This window comes from Hoplias malabaricus, chromosome 3, assembly GCF_029633855.1.
Source record: "Hoplias malabaricus isolate fHopMal1 chromosome 3, fHopMal1.hap1, whole genome shotgun sequence".
NCBI lineage: Eukaryota > Metazoa > Chordata > Actinopteri > Characiformes > Erythrinidae > Hoplias > Hoplias malabaricus.
Window position 1 is genome coordinate 3,191,390 of NC_089802.1, and position 16,315 is coordinate 3,207,704.

Consider the following 16,315-nt stretch of genomic DNA (forward strand, 5'->3'; position numbering starts at 1 on the left):
TAATTCCTGTTTCAAACCTTCTTGCTAGCGAAGGGTTTATCGCTAGTTTTTTTTTCCTGAGCAGTGAGCAGCAATTCCAGTCACAACCTACCACTGAGTGTATGAATAGTACAACCAAGAGTTCTCATTGGAGCACTATTCTTTACTCTAAATTTCATCCAATCATGATTGAGCATTCAGTTGTCCCGCCTCCACTTCTGGCGCAGCCTAATTGGGCATCGTTTTTTTTCCCTCTTTCTAGTTCTTTCTCCGTCCTGAGGAGAAGCAGTTGGAGCTTTGGGGGCGAAATGCTGCGTAATTCGAAAAATAACTTTCTAAACGTAATAAAAGTTAGTCATTTCCGCGTGAGGAGGGCAGAGACACGTCAAAACACGAGTAATTCATCTGAAACAAGCAAAGAACTAGCAGTTAGACGACGATAAACGGTGAGTGAGCCGATCCTTTGGTTAAGTATACTTAATCAGGCCAACGCGTGTTCATATACATTTCTGAAGTTATAATGCTTAAACCGAGCTAATTGTTCTGTAAATACTTAAGATAAATGAACGTATGTATACTTAATTTTGACACAGTCCATTTTATATATGCTTTAAGCCATAATGAGGTGTTAAGAGAGATAGTTGAATATGTTTTTCATTCTTTCCTCTTATCCATTATTATCAGGGTTCAGACAGGCGAGGTTCCAGTTCATTCCAGAGGTACATCTTCCTTTGTTCTAATGAAATTTACACTAGATGACATCTGAATATTTATCATATTACTATACTGAAATATTAATTACTGAATAATTAAAAGTATATAGTAAATGTTTCACGTGTTGATTAAATGGTCTGATTGAATTTTCATAATAGTTTTATAATATTAATATAGTTTTATAAAATTAATAATATTATAATAATTTATTAGTTCTTAAAAATATCAATAATAAGTAAACAAACCAAACAAAACAATTGGGCAAATAACAGCTTAAAAATCTGAAGCAGTGTACTTATGTACGCAAACAGTACTGCCACCAGAGTGTCCAAATCCCAAGAAATATATTAAAATACTTGCTTGTGCACTCCAAAAGAAGGTGAAGCGTATACAACTGGTGAGGAACTTTGTTTACCACTTGTCCAAGAGATGACAAGGCCACGGCCAAATACAAAATGGACACTGACTCAGAGCTGCATTTAAATTCTATTAATTTAGTAATTTAAACTGAACAGCTAGACTCTCCACTTAAATTTCAGATTTTTGAGACACTTCGAAAATAAAGAGATAATATCCGCGGAAGGAAGCTAAAAGTGTAGTTTTTCCATGGTATGAAAGTTGTGTTCGTATTTCGCCATCTAGCAGCGACAGAATGCAACTAGTGCACCATTTAAGGTGAAAAAGAAAATCCAAATGAATCGATTGCTCATCCTTGGTATCCTGGATGAGTACTCTGATTTTTTTTTGTAACTCGTTTTTTGCTATCTGAATTTCCTCTACCGAATTTGAGCAACTTCCAAATGTATTGTTTGAATTTTTTTGAGCTTGATTTTTTAAAATCTGAATTTACTAACCTTGAATAACAGTGAAAACATGTTCTTGAAAATTCACGAGTTCTCTTCAAGAGCAATTATATTCAGATGCGTAATTTCAGTGCAAAAAAATTCAGTGCTACAAATTCTTAAGTGGTAATATTTCAAAGTCTGATGAGACAGATTTGCTTCCATACGATTGTGTTGTGTGAAAGACTAAGGGTCCCACAATGGAAACCTTTAGAGTTAACTACAGGACAAGATTTTAAATCTTGTTAAATGCTTTGAAATTTGGACTGTAGCAATGCTTAGGACTAGTATCCCTAATGATTAAAGGGAATGTCTACAATCTGGGGAAGTGCTGTTCACTTTTGTTTGTTTACATTCAGAAGCTCCATGTATTATAAAGTGTAATGATATATTTGAGGGAAAAAATGACTGTTGTTTGTACGCTCCAGATTGCATTTCTCTGCTTTGAGCAGGGAGAGTGAAACCCTAGCATACCGGACCAAGACACGTTTTTTTACCCATGTAAAGACATTGGGGCTTCATAAACAAATTAGACTCGTTTCCAGCAGAAACCAACTGGAGCAGCAAATGATGAGGAATGGTAACTGTGCACCAGTGCACAAAGCAAGGTCCATGTAGACATTGATGAGTGAGTTTTGTGTGGAAGAATTAGACAGGCCCGCACACTTCTGACCTCAACTTAATAAAATATCTTGGGAATGAATTAGAGCCTGTGAGCCAGGCCTTGTCCAACATCAGGGTCTGACCTCACAAATGCGCCTCTGGAGAATTTTCTGATTTCCCATAAACACACATCTAAACCATGTGGAAAGCGAGTTGAAGCTGTTATAGCTGTACATTGGGGACAGGGCTGGGTACCAGGAGGTTGCTGTTTCAATCCCCAGGACTGGCAGGAACATCCATATGGCTGAAGTGCCCTTGAGCAATGCACCGAATCTCAAATTCTCCCGAGGTGCCGGGGAGAGCTGCCCACCACTCTGGGTGTGTGTGTTCATTTGCCACAGATGGGTTAAATGCAGAAGACACATTTTGTTGTAAATTGTACAATGACAAATAATTTCACATTACATTACATTATATGGGAGTAACTCAAGTATATACAGGTGCTGGTCATAAAACTAAAAATTGATTCATTTCAGTAATTCTTTTAATTTAATTATTATAACTGACAACTAATGAAAACCCCAAATTCAGTATCTCAGAAAATAAGAATATTGTGAAAAGGTTCAATATTGAAGACACCTGATGCCACACTCTAATCAGCTAATTAACCCCAAAACACCTACAAATGCCTTTAAATGGTCTCTCAGTCTAGTTCTGTAGGCTACACAATCATGGGGAAGAATGCTGACTTAACAGTTGTCCAAAAGACGACCATTGACACCTTACACAAGCAGAGCAAAAGGTCATTGCTAAAGAGGCTGGCTGTTCACAGAGCTCTGTGTCCAAGCTCATTAATAGAGAGGCGAAGGGAAGGAAAATATATGGTATAAGTGTAAAAGCAATAGGGATAACCACACCCTGGAGAGGATTCTGAAACAAAACCCATTCAAAAATGTGAGGGAGATTCACAAAGACTGGGCTGCAGCTGGAGTCAGTGCTTCAAGAACCACCACGAAGACGTATGCAAGACATAGGTTTCAGCTGTCGCGTTCCTTGTGTCAAGCCACTCTTGAACAAGAGAGTGTCAGAAGCGTCTCGCTTCCAAAAAGGACTGGACGGCTGCTGAGTGGTCCACAGTTATGTTCTCTGATGAAAGTAAATTTTGCATTTCCTTTAGAAATCAAGGTCCCAGAGTCTGGAGGAAGAGAGGAAAAGCACAGAATCCATGTTGCTTGAGGTCCAGTGTAAAGTTTCCACAGTCAGTGATGGTTTGGGGTGCCATGTCATCTGCTGGTGTTGGTCCACTGTGTTTTCTGACCTCCAAGGTCAACGCAACCGTCTACCAGGACGTTTTAGAGCACTTCATGCTTCTTGCTGCTGTCCAGCTTTATGGAGATGCAGATTTCAAATTTCAAAAGGACCAGTAAATCTACCAGTATCTGGTTTAAGGACCATGGTATCCCTGTTCTTAATTGGTCAGCGAACTCGCCTGACCTTAATCCCATAGAAAATCTATGGGGTATTGTGAAGAGGAAGATGCAATACACCAAACCCAACAATGCAGAAGAGCTGAAGGCCACTATCAGAGCAACCTGGGCTCTCATAACACCTGAGCAGTGCTACAGACAGTTCGACTCCATGCCATGCCGCATTACTGCAGTAATTCAGGCAAAAGGAGCCCCCTCAAAAGTATTGAGTGCTGTACATGATCATACTTTTCAGTTGACCAGCATTTCTAAAAATTCTTTTTTTGTAATGGTCTTAAGTAATAATCTAATTTTCTGAGATACTGAATCTGGGGTTTTCATTAGTTGTCAGTTGTAATAAACAAATTAAAAGAAATTGTCACGCACTTGTCCTGTTTGTTTTCCCCGCCATGTGCTCACGTATTTAAGTCCTCGTGTCACTTCCTGGTTGTCGGTCATTTGTTTAGTTTCGTTTCCTTGGTCCTCCATTCGTGTTCCACTGTCGTTGTGTTGTTTTCTTTGTCATCGTTTCCTTTGTTTTGTTTTCGACTCATGAACTGAGTGACTGCTCCTACGTGAGTCGAAGGAGCCGGCGGAAGAAATGTGCTGGTGTCTCCCCCTAGTTGGAAGAATACCCCCTCAGGTCCGGGGAAATTTTTTTTTGGGGGGGGGGGGGGGTGTTTAAGGGTCCCTCTGGACAAGGGAGGTGAGGCTAACGGGCGCACCTCTGGGGGATCCATGGTTGAAGAAATCCCTCAAGAGTGAACCAATCAGTCCCCCTAAACCCTCATCAGCTCCAGCACGTGCCCTGCGAGCAGCACAAGCCCCTGCCTCTGAGGACGATGTTACAGGACTGCTAACTGCTGCTGCTTCAGCGTCCGCAGAGCCTACAGCCGCTTCAGTTCCTGTGATAGCGGTGAACCTAGAGCAGAGCCTACAGCCGCTCCTGTCCCCGAAAAGGCGGCTTCCTCGGCCGCTCCTGTCCCTGTGAAGGCGGCTTCCTCGGCCGCTCCTGTCCACAAGAAGGCAGCTTCCACGGCCGCTCCTGTCCCTGTGTTGGTGGCAACCGCCGCTCTTGTCCCTGTGATGGCGGGTTCCTCAGCTGCTTCTGTTTCCGTGCCGGCGGTGTCCGCCACTGCTTCTGTTCCTGTGCAGGCGGCTTCCTCAGCCGCTCCTGTCCCTGAGAAGGCGGCTTCGACAGCTGCTCCTGTCCCTGTGTTGGCGGCAACCGCCGCTCCTGTCCTTGTGATGGTGGCTTCCTCAGCCGCATCTGTGACTGTGGCCCCGGCCACTTCAGTTCGTGTCCGTAGGTTGGCCCCAAGGACTTCGGGGCCGATCCCTAAAGCTGTGCCCAGGCTGGCTTCCTGGACAGTACCTCAGACTTTTGCCAGTCCTGGGCACCTCCCAGTGGTTTTGATTCCTCTGTCCCTCCCTGTCCTGGTTCCTGTCTCTGTCCACATCCCTGTGTCTTTATCTGCTTTTGTCTCTGTCCCAGTCCCTGTCACTGTGTTTGTGTTTGTCCCCATACATGTCCTAGTCCCAGTCCCCTTGCCAATCCTGTCCTGTCCCTGTCCCAATCTTGTCTCCCATTCCTAAACCTGTTCCGTCCCCAGTCTTGTCTCAAATTCTGTCCAATGTGCCACCTCAATGGCACAATCCTGTCAAGTCCTGTGTCACCACTCCCATCCGGTCTATTCCTCTCCAGTCCCTAGTCCTGTCTCCTGTTCCCTTTTATCAGTCACTTGTTCAGTCCCGTCTGCTCTCCTGTCACTCCCCTTTGTCAGTGTCCTGTCCTGTCCCGAATGCAGTCTCTTGTATCCAATCCTGTCGTGTCCCCAGCTCCTGTGTCTGTTCCTGTCTTGTCCTGAGTCCTGTCTCCTGTAGGTTAATTGTCTTGTCCTGTCTTGTGCCCTCTCCTGCGCCAGCTCTTGGAGGCTCTAGGTGTATGCGCCCCGGTAGTTGCGCGTTTAGGAGGGGGGATCTGTCACGCACTTGTCCTGTTGTCTGTTTTCCCCGCCATGTGCTCACGTAGCACATGGCTCTGTTTGTTATTGTTCGTGTCTCCGCCCTTGTCCTCATCAGTCTCATTTGTAATATGTCCCCCCTCGTTATCTCTTCCAGGTGTCCGTTGTCTGTGTTAGGTATTTAAGTCCTCATGTGTCACTTCCTGGTTGTCAGTCATTTGTTTAGTTTCGTTTCCAGTTGTTGTTTCCTTGGTCCTCCATTCGTGTTCCACTGTCATCGTGTTGTTTTCTTTGTCGTTTCCTTTGTTTTGTAACCCTAGTCAGTCTTTATTTTGCTATCTTTGTTATAAATAAAGTTTACTGTGTTTTAGCATGTGCGTCCGCCTCCATTAGTCTGCACCCTTGAGCCTGACAGAAATAAACACTTGAAATATACCAGTCTGTGTGTAATGCATGAGTATAATATACAAGTTTCACTTTTTGAATGGAATTACTGAAATAAATCAACTTTTTCATGATATTCTAATTTTATGACAAGCACCTATATATTTGCAAAGGCACATAAATAATTTTTGCAATATATTGTACATATTCTGTACATCATTCTGTACAAACAAGAGGCTTCCTGGTACATAAGTGTTTTGATGGAGTTTGAGTGTAGAGTGAGCGCAGAGAGAGGGCTCAAAATTAATAGACCCACAGACACTGGTGTCATTTTAGTTTTTCTCCAAAAGGCAGAGATGGAAAAAAAACAAAAAAACACATGAGCCATAGCATTTTGACCAAATGGTAATTGTTCCTACAATCCTACACTGTGTGTGTGTGTGTGTATGTATACATACTGAAAGCAAGACCAAGAGGACATGTTATGTAGGGCAAAATATAACATATAAATCTTTATTATATATTTTTTTAATGTTCCATTATGAATATAATCTCCAATAAACAGATAGACTGTTGAAAATAAAAAATCTGTTACATTTATGGTAAAAAATCTGGCAGCTGTTGCCAGAATTTCACCGTAAAACATACTGTCACATTTTTTTTGCAATCATGAATTTTACATTTAAGAACTGTTTTGTTTATAGTCGTTTTCTGTTAAAAAAACAAATGCACACTGTAAAAAAGCCACAGTATTTACATAAAAATAACAAAGAACCATGTTTTGACATAAAATTAACATGTAAATTGGAGACTGAGATATAACTATATTTAGATATAGAAAAACAGCATCCTATATTCAGCCCTTAAAAGGTGATATTGCTGAAAGGACCAAGAAATGTGCGGGATCTAGGTGTCATATGCCAGCATTTAGAACACAGGCTAATGGTGAACTTTCCAGACCAACACACATCTCGTCATAACATGCACAGAAACACAAGGACAGAAAAAAACAAACTCTGAAAGTCACAGAAATTAGAGAAGCAAGGCATGCTGGGAGCTCCATAATGAGTCTCAGCTCCTCCCAGTGCTTGGACACTTGACCACCCCCTAATGGTTTGTGTGTTTAACAGTGAAATAATGTATTTTTTACAGTAAAGGGATTTGTAAGTTTTGTATTTGTATTTATGGTATTTTACTGTTACAGAAACTGTTTTCAAGCTTTTTAGAGTTTACAGTCATTTACTGTCATGGTTTTACAGTTTTCCACCGTAAAATTCACAGACATTTTTTACAGTGTCCTACACATGTTTTTTGTCTCTCAATGAACTGAAAACACAGCTGTATCTTATTCAATACACATGTTTATATCCAAATATAAGTATTTTAAAACAAAACAATAATGTTCATCTGAGGCACCTGGAGAGAAACAAACATTTTCCCTCATCTCTCAGTCATTCTGAAACTGCAGACCTGCTCCAAAGCCTGGCGTACCTCTCTGTTTTTGTAACCATAAGCCAGAGGGTTAACACACGGTGGGATCAAGAAGAGTACAACCATAAGCATTTGGTAGTCCTCCTCTTTGAAGAAGGTGAAGGTGGCAAACTTAAAAACACTTGGTATCATCTGCACAAAGAAGATGGCAAGGTAGAAAGCCACAGTGCGCTGAGCTCGAATGTTGTCCTGCTGGAAGGGCTGCACAGCCTGCTGCGCTTCACAGTACATACAGCAGTATGAGAAAGAGAACAACACAAGGGCGAGGAACAGCATGGTTATCATTGTCACTTTTCTCACCGTCTCAAAATGCGTTGGAAATTCTATCCCCAGTTGTATGACCGCAGGCTCACATATCAATCCAGGCAGAGTCAGTCCGAACCTGGGTCTTCCAGACATCACGAGAATAAGAAATGTGGTAGCCAGTGCCACTGCAATCAGCCAGATGAATGACAGACAAAGGCGTACACGCACACAGGTCATAACGGCCAGGTAACGAATGCTGTGGCATATGTAAACGTACCGCTCCAGAACCATGAAGAACAAGGTCAGAAGTGAAGTGATGATGGCTAAAGTGGCAGTGAAGTACTGGACTAAACACCAGCCTCCAAAGCTCAGAGTCTCTCGGTAGAAGAGACAATACAACACAGTGGGAGCCAAAAAAAGAGACTGAAGTAAATCACTCAAAATTAGATTCTTCAAAAGTATGTAGCGTGGCTGCCAGGAGAGTGCTTCTGAGTGCTGCAGTCCCACCAGCAGATATGTGTTGACCACCAGGGAGAACAAGAAGAAAATCAAAATCAGAACCTCAGAGATGTGCAGCACTACCTCATTATGGACAATACTCCAAAACTGACAGGATGCCACATCTGGAAACCATGGCAACAGCAGCTGTGTCCCATTGAAAGAAGGTATTGAGAAGTTAGCGCAGTCAGCTCGGTCTCTTCGTGTAGTGTTCATGTTGCTCCTTGAGAGAACTGAAGAGCTGCGGCAACAAGTCTGAGAAGAAAAGCAGAGCAGGATTAGTGCACTCAAGGTAAAATCCTTACGTAGTGAGGCAGGGAGGCTCAGAGATTGGTCTATTGAAAATGATGGATACTACATTAATAGACTAGCAATTTTGTAGTTCTTCGACAGCCCCTAGCAACCTGATGTCAGAGACATAAGACACCATCTTGCTTGAATTTGTGCATATTTCTGATGCATGCTTAAAATGGGAACTCCAATACAGTAGATCCTTGGATCAACAAGCTTTTCCACCCAGGAACTGTGTGTCACCTTTTTTTGACACATATACTACATAATTTATGTCAGCGAGCCTCACACAAACTCAGTTCCAGATTAGTTTGGTCAGATTCACAATCTGTTAGAAAATATACCTACGAAGACAAATTCAATTTAGTGCAATTAGTAGAATTACAACCTGTAGAAAAAGTTGTATTATTTTAGGTTTTTAAAAGTAAATGTGTCCAAACATGTAAATACTGTTAATGTTATGAGCATAAAGGGAAAAATGTATTAGCATTATATGTATATATTATTTATTATACATTTATTACCAAAATAAAATGCTTATTAAAAGTGAAGCGAGAAATGCTAGAGTCACCTGGACTTGTGAAATGTTTACAGTACCTGTTTTGTCTAAACTGGTCAGGTTTTATTTTTTGAGGAATCAGAATCTGGAGATTCCAAGATTTGCGGATATTCTAAGTTGATGGGAGTCAGCCATGATTTGAACTGTTACTTTGAAATTCACCTTCACTATGCACTGGTGGAGTAGTAGAACTTAAAGAAACAAGATGGGTACATCTAAGGTGCATAGCGCTGCTCTTGGGTACACTTGTTAAAAAAAGATTTGGGACCCTATAGCGTTGCACACAGGTGGGCAAGGGCTACGGGCTTGAGTTTGGAAGTTATTATTGGGACACTAAACACTGATTTATAACGCAGTCCAGGAGTTAGACTTGTTATTGCTGAGAAGAGGTAGAAAATGCTTCATTACAGCCGTTTCACTGAGAAACTCCTCCACTGCCAGGACGGCTTAAGAGATGAGTGACATAACATTGTTATAAAATTTTTCACCCATTGTTGCTCTCCAGTCTGTTTGCCCTGGATATGCTTTCTGTCTCTCTGCTCTCGGCAGAAATATGTCAAAGAGAAATCCACATTATGAAAACGGATGAGGATATTGCTTAGTTCCTGCTCCCTAAGAGGGTAATATTTAGCGCTTTTCTACCACCATGAACCCGGAACAGTTGCAGTTCACAAACTAAATTTGGAACTTTTTGGCCCGTTTCCAACAACATAAACTAAAATTTAGTTCCCGGCTGGAACCAAAGAAGCGTTGGATCTTCAGCGTGAACCGGGGAAAGAGCTCAGAGCATCAAATACAGCGTTATAGCCCAGTGGAGCTTGACTGGTCGTTTACAATTTATATAAATAAATATTAGGAAATAAAACAGTAACATGCTATGCTATGTTTGTGTGTTTCTGGGGCTGGGTTTGGCTCAACACTATGCGTGTTGGTCAGAGCAGCGGCTCTGCGCAGGTTGACTAGGTTTCTTCGCTGTTCACAAGCTCAGCAGGATGCCTCTGAACTCTGCAACATTTACACAGTGTTATATATCACTCTGATCTGACTCCACAGTAAACACAGAATAAACAATGACCCTGCCATGATTCTGAGAGTTTATCTGTGGCTGGTGACGTATCCTCGATTCCCCTCTAAACTTGTAGAAACACGGGTCAGTTCACTGGAAGAACCAAGGTTCCAGGAATCAGAAACGGAACCGGTTTAAGAGCCAGAGTTCGTTTGGTGGAATTCACCTATTTTTATTGTTTTGGGTTGTTTAGGTAGGAACCCACTTTTTGTTCGGCAGAACATTAACCGTGTAAAAATAAACACAGTAAAAGCACTACAAAACTAAACAGCTCAAGTGACAAATTAGTTTCTGTGGGAATTTAAACAGTGAATAAACACTTACAGATGAGTTACACTTTAACCATCAACAAGCTACAGTCACTAACTTAAACACATCGTTCCACTTTAAAAGACGAGGAGCTTCTGAACGTAAACAAACCAGAGAACTGCCGTTTCCCATAATCATAGACATTGCTTTTAACTATATTTAACTTTTCTTAAAACCACAGTGCTCTGGAATTTGAACACGTTAAACAACAATCACAAATGTATTGAGAGTTGTATGTAGTTGCTGAAACAACTTCAAATGTCAGTATATTTCTGAGTATTGTTTTACAAGCCTTTTTGAGCCTTTATTGTGTTAATAGCATTATTAATTGTCAGCAAGGAGACAGGAACATACGAAACATGATCTGAGATCTGCTGCAGATGAAAGCAGAAGTGATATTAATACAAATAAATCTATTTTTCTGTTTATGAATTAGGGAGAATATAACCCTTTTAATTTACTCATACAGGCACCACACAAATTCCCAAGAACCTTGAAACCTGTTCATGATTCAGGTGGAGTGAATTTTTTTTATTTTTTATTTTATTTTTTTTTAAAATGGAGGCTAATAAAACATTCATAGTCCTGAATTGATAAAAGAGATCATCTGATAGCTTTTAGGTGAACATCCACAAACAAGAGGCTTCCTGGTACATGAGTGTTTTGATGGAGTTTGAGTGTAGAGTGAGTGCAGAGATAGGGCTCAAAATAAATAGACCCACAAAAATAAATAAATAAATAAAAAAATAAACAGATGTGCCATAGCATTTTGACAAAATGGTAATTGTTCCTACACTGTGTGTGTGTGTGTATGTGTGTGTGTGTGTATATATACATACTGAGAGCAAGAGGACAAAAGTCATGTAGGGCAAAATAAAGCATTTCAATCTTTATTATCGTAGACATCGCTTTTAACTATTTGTGCTCTTATTACCAAAAGGTTGTGGACACCTGCTTGAGTTGGTCCCACTTTCTCCCAGTGAGAGCCTCTGGAAAGTCTTCACACAATATGCAGAGACATTTCTGTGAGGGTTTTATGGCATTTAGCCACAAAAAATAATATTGACTGATTGGTTTTGTGTCACAAACTCCACTCAAAACTTATTCCAAAGATACTCCATCTCTTAGAGGAACACAAACTCATTTCTAGCTGCTCTAGATTCTTATTTAATTTTAGACCTCTTATGGAGAATATACAAGATGTGTGTGAAGCTGGGCACAGGTGCAAATTGAGGGCTTCACCAAGGATCCACATAGTTTATTAGTATACTTTCGGGCCATGTAATATGTTTAGCCCCAAATGATCTCAAGTTGCAAAACTTTAAAAAGATTTTTAATGATTTATTTCAAGTGGACTCCAGTGTAATATGTTAAAGCATATCACTGATAAAAATGTGAAGTGACCAGATGTGACTGTCGTTGACCAGCTGTGGTGGATAAAGTCATTGATGTTAGTGAACAGATGCCTGGATGTCAGTCAACATTCTTCATTTTGTCTCTACACAAGCATATCAACAAAAACAAAACACTCACTGATTTTATAATTGTGTAATGAAGGTGTCATTTTTGGATTGCAACATTTATTTTAATGAAGTAATTTGTTTAACATCTAATTAAAAATTTCCAATGTCAAGCAAAGCTATTCATTAACTAAAACGGACCTTTATTCGGTTTTTAATTTGTTTAATAAGAACATAAATATATAGTTACAGTGAATACACTGAAGTGGACATCTATGATTGTGATGAAGAGCCAATTTCTGCATCTTTTAAGGTGGAAGAGTGTGTTTGAGGGTAAAAATAAAACAACTGTTCTATGCGGCTGAAGTTTAACGTGTAAGTGTTTATTCACTGTTTGAATTCCCACAGAAACTCATGCGTAACTTGAGTTGTTTAGTTTTGTAGCACTTTCTATATTGCAGTTAACCAACTCCCGAGTTTGGAGACATGTCCACCTTAAGTGATCTGAAACATCAGAAATAATCAGTGTTAAACCACTGTTGCTGAGTGTTGGTTGAAAACTGATTAAAAATGGGACGTTCCAATGCAGTGATGGTTTATTTAAATCCACAGTGTGGAGTGCCATAGAAAAACCCAAATCTAATCAAGTAATAATCTTTGAACGGAAAGAAAGAACGAAAGAAAAAAGACAAGAAAAGCCTGAAATGGCTGATTTCTCTATAAATATATTTAGGTTATTGGCCTTTCCCAAATAGAAGTAATTTTGAAAGTTGTACATTCTAACCATAAACTTTCATTGTAATACAATTAAAATTAATTATTATATAAAACTAGTTATTATCTAATCAATGTATAATTAAATATATAAACCCTTAACATTAAAACACTATGAATTTTTATAAATAAAATGTCTTTTTGATTACAATCGAGAAATGTGGATTTTAGGCACCACAGAAAGGCTTTGAGTAAGAGCTGCAGAGTATTTTTAGAGTGTGCAGCTTTTATTAGGAGTTGTGAAAGCCTGTTTATGTCTCAGCTGGGTTACGGACCCTATAGGATTTGTGGCTAAAATAACGTTCATGTTCCTTAATGTGTGATTTGTTAGAGATAATCCAAAAGCTTTTGGATTTTTGGAGTGAGGTTTTTGAGCAGAGACAGTGTTCAATCTGAACTTATCAAATCCAGCAACAGAGGTAGATAAGATTAAATGTCTCTTTTAAAAAGCAGAGGACTTTTGGCCAAATGTAAGTGTAACCTGGAGCCTGAGCAGCCCACAGACCGACAGGCACTCAGTGAGTGTGAAGGACTGGAGAAAGTTTCATTTATGAAACACCACTGACACCTGGGACACCTCTGTTGATATAAAGGGCTTTGAATCCTGTATCCCTCACTCAGCAAAGACAGAATACTCACAAACCAACAGATTTTGACTTCACTTTAATGGTTTTTCTTTTGATTTTAGGAACACAGTGAAAAACAGTAAAACAATTCACAGGTTAAACACTTAGCTGATCATTTTCTGTGCTGTGTTTAGTGCACAAATTATATTTATCTCAGTTTGACATACAGGGCAATATATAACACATGCAAAATGAGCCACATTTTTATATTTAGTTGTTGTCCATTATGTTGTTTGCCAAATAAACAGTAAATGTGCACTAAATTACACAGAAGTGTATTCTCTGCAGAGGATGTGCACTAATATTCACTCAAATCCACAGATGCTGTACAGATGTTTAAATGTCATTAATATGTAAATGATAATGTATTATATTAATAATTTATACCAATATTAATATACAAGCGATTACAACAAACAAGTTATTTTATGTTTCCATCTTCACTGTGAACAGTCTTCTCCTTTTCCTCTTCTTCTCCTTGTAATTTTACAATGGCAGTAGTTATGTATTGAAGTCCTTCCCATCCCTCATAATCTCTCAGTCATTCTGAAACTGCAAACATTCTCGATGGCCTTGCGCACTTCCTCGTTTCTGAAACCGTACGCCAGGGGGTTGACACACGGTGGGATCAAGAAGAGAACAACAATAAGCAAGTGGTAGTCCTCCTCATTGTGGAACATTGTGACAAACATAAAAGCAGATGGAGTCATCTGCACAAAGAAGATGGCAAGGTAGAAAGCCACAGTGCGCTGAGCTCGAACGTTGTCCTGCTGGAAGGGCTGCACAGCCTGCTGCGCTTCACAGTACATACAGCAGTATGAGAAGGAGAACAACACAAGGGCGAGGAACAGCATGATCAACATGATCACTTTTTTCATCATTTCAAAATGTGTTGGAAATTCCATTCCCAGCTGTATGACTGCAGGCTCACATAACAATCCAGGCAGAGTCATACCTAACCTGGGTTTTCCTGACATCACGACAATAAGAAATGTGGTGGCCAGTGCCACTGCAATCAGCCAGATGAATGACAGACAAATGTGTACACGCACACGGGTCATAACGGCCAGGTAATGAATGCTGTGGCATATGTAAACGTACCGCTCCAGAACCATGAAGAACAGGGTCAGAAGTGAAGAGGCGATGGCCACAATGGCAGTGAAATACTGGACTAAACACCAACCTCCAAAGCTCAGAGTCTGTCGGTAGAAGAGACAATACAACACAGTGGGAGCCATAATAAGAGACTGAAGTAAATCACTCAACATTAGATTCTTCAAAAGTATGTAGCGTGGCTGCCAGGAGAGAGCTTCTGAGTGCTGCAGTCCCACCAGCAGAACAGTGTTGACCACCAGGGAGAACAAGAAGAAAATCAAAATCAGAACCTCAGAGATGTGCAGCACTACCTCATTATGGACAATACTCCAAAACTGACAGGATGCCACATCTGGAAACCATGGCAACAGCTGCAGTGTCCCATTGAAAGAAGGTAGTGAGAAGTTAGCGCAGTCAGCTCGGTCTCTTCGTGTAGTGTTCATGTTGCTTCTCGAGAGCACAGAAGAGCTGTGGCAACAAGTCTGAGAAGAAACCACACAAATGCCAGTGCGTTCAAGGTAAAACACTTGTGCAGCCAGGTAGGGAGGTTCAGAGATTGGTCTATTGAAGATGATGCATACCGGTTTCATTGCCTAGCATTTCAATATCCAGCAGCTCTTGGCAAAAATGATGGAATAACGACACAGGTATTCTTAAAGCTTTTTACTTCATAGAAAATAAATAAAGAAAAAGAAATCACAGGAAATCAAACAATTTTTAATATTCTGACAATCTAGATTTAATGAAACAAACCTCATACCCAGTGGGGACATTTTACATCTTGCAGGAATTGATGGTGTTTTTAATTGATGGTGTTTATTTAACAGGAAAAGCACAAAACATTCAAACAAACTTGGTTAGTTGTGAGCTCAGTCATCTTTCCTTTTAATGACACTGTTTACACACCTGTATCTGCAGAATAACATGCATTATTAGACAAGTGCTGTATTAGTTGTAGAAATGCGATTTGATAATTGTTTCCTTACACCCCCAGAATATATATCGAAATAAGTTTGTTTTTACTCCTAAAAGGAGGTCATAGTCCAGGGCCAGGCTTAATCTTTGTCTGGGAAACCACTCCGATGTTGTGTTTTTTGTCATATCTGAGATTTGTTTATTTGCTACCAAACCTGTGTGAACATCCTCTAAGAGCCCGGTGAGCCCATCATTCTTACCAGGAATTGTACTTCTGAGTTGAAGTGCAGAAATTAAATTTCGAATCTTACCTTACTTCGAAATTAAATTACGAAAAGGATGTTTTATTTGGATCCTGCATGGTTAACGTAATGGCATGTTGGCTCTTTTAAACATTTGAGCACATCAATTATCATGAAGGAAAGGCTTTCAGAACAGAACGGTGTTCTGAGAGTCCGCAATTGCATACAGAAGAGCACTGCTGTTCAGTAATTGCTCAAATTTATGCAACCGTGTGACTAACCCTTCTGTAGTTAACACAAAGAAGGGCACTTTTTCTTGCTACTGTATTTAACACTGGGTGAGTTACATTCATATTATTATAGCTTTTATACCATATATGGAAATGTATACACTTTGAATCTACATGTATCTGTTTGTGTTTGTGAAACTGAGACTGTTTATCTGGAGCCCACCAACCCACACGCTGTGAAACAATACCTGAGTCAGTTTTCTGTGCGCTGCCTAAGTCAGAAAACACGAGCAGTTCTGATTCAGTTCCACTTCTGACGTCAAGTGCAGAGACTTTAGAATGGCCCCACCCCCTCGTCTGAGTCTGTCCAATCACAGCACTGGACCGGCATTTATGTGAGGGCACAAAGACGAGGTTAAATGCAGCAAAACGCACAATGAACACAGAAAGAAGAGCACTGACTAAAAACTGAGAAAATGAGAACGGGATGAAAGAGAACCGAGCAAAAACTGCTAAATACCAAAGGTTCCCTTTTCACCGTCTTGGCGAGAAATGGGTTTT

General features: G+C 40.2%; 2 protein-coding genes across 2 annotated transcripts in view; one reads left to right on the forward strand and one right to left on the reverse strand.

Moving 5' to 3' along the window:
* The first annotated feature begins 255 nt into the window (after positions 1 to 255).
* Positions 256 to 16,315, forward strand: part of LOC136690938 (alpha-actinin-2) — a 67,857-nt gene continuing 51,797 nt past the window's right edge. The window contains exons 1-2 of the mRNA XM_066663070.1: positions 256 to 425; positions 664 to 698. The gene's annotated coding sequence lies outside the window, so the exon portion shown is untranslated. The remainder of the gene's footprint in view (positions 426 to 663; positions 699 to 16,315) is intronic.
* Positions 13,800 to 14,810, reverse strand: LOC136690872 (olfactory receptor 2AG1-like). Its single transcript, XM_066662926.1, has one exon. It carries the CDS (start codon positions 14,808 to 14,810, stop codon positions 13,800 to 13,802), a length of 1,011 nt encoding a protein of 336 aa, XP_066519023.1.

Excerpts from the sequence above, each read along its gene's own strand:
- LOC136690872 (XM_066662926.1), bottom strand. The coding sequence starts at position 14,810 with ATGAACACTACACGAAGAGACCGAGCTGACTGCGCTAACTTCTCACTA.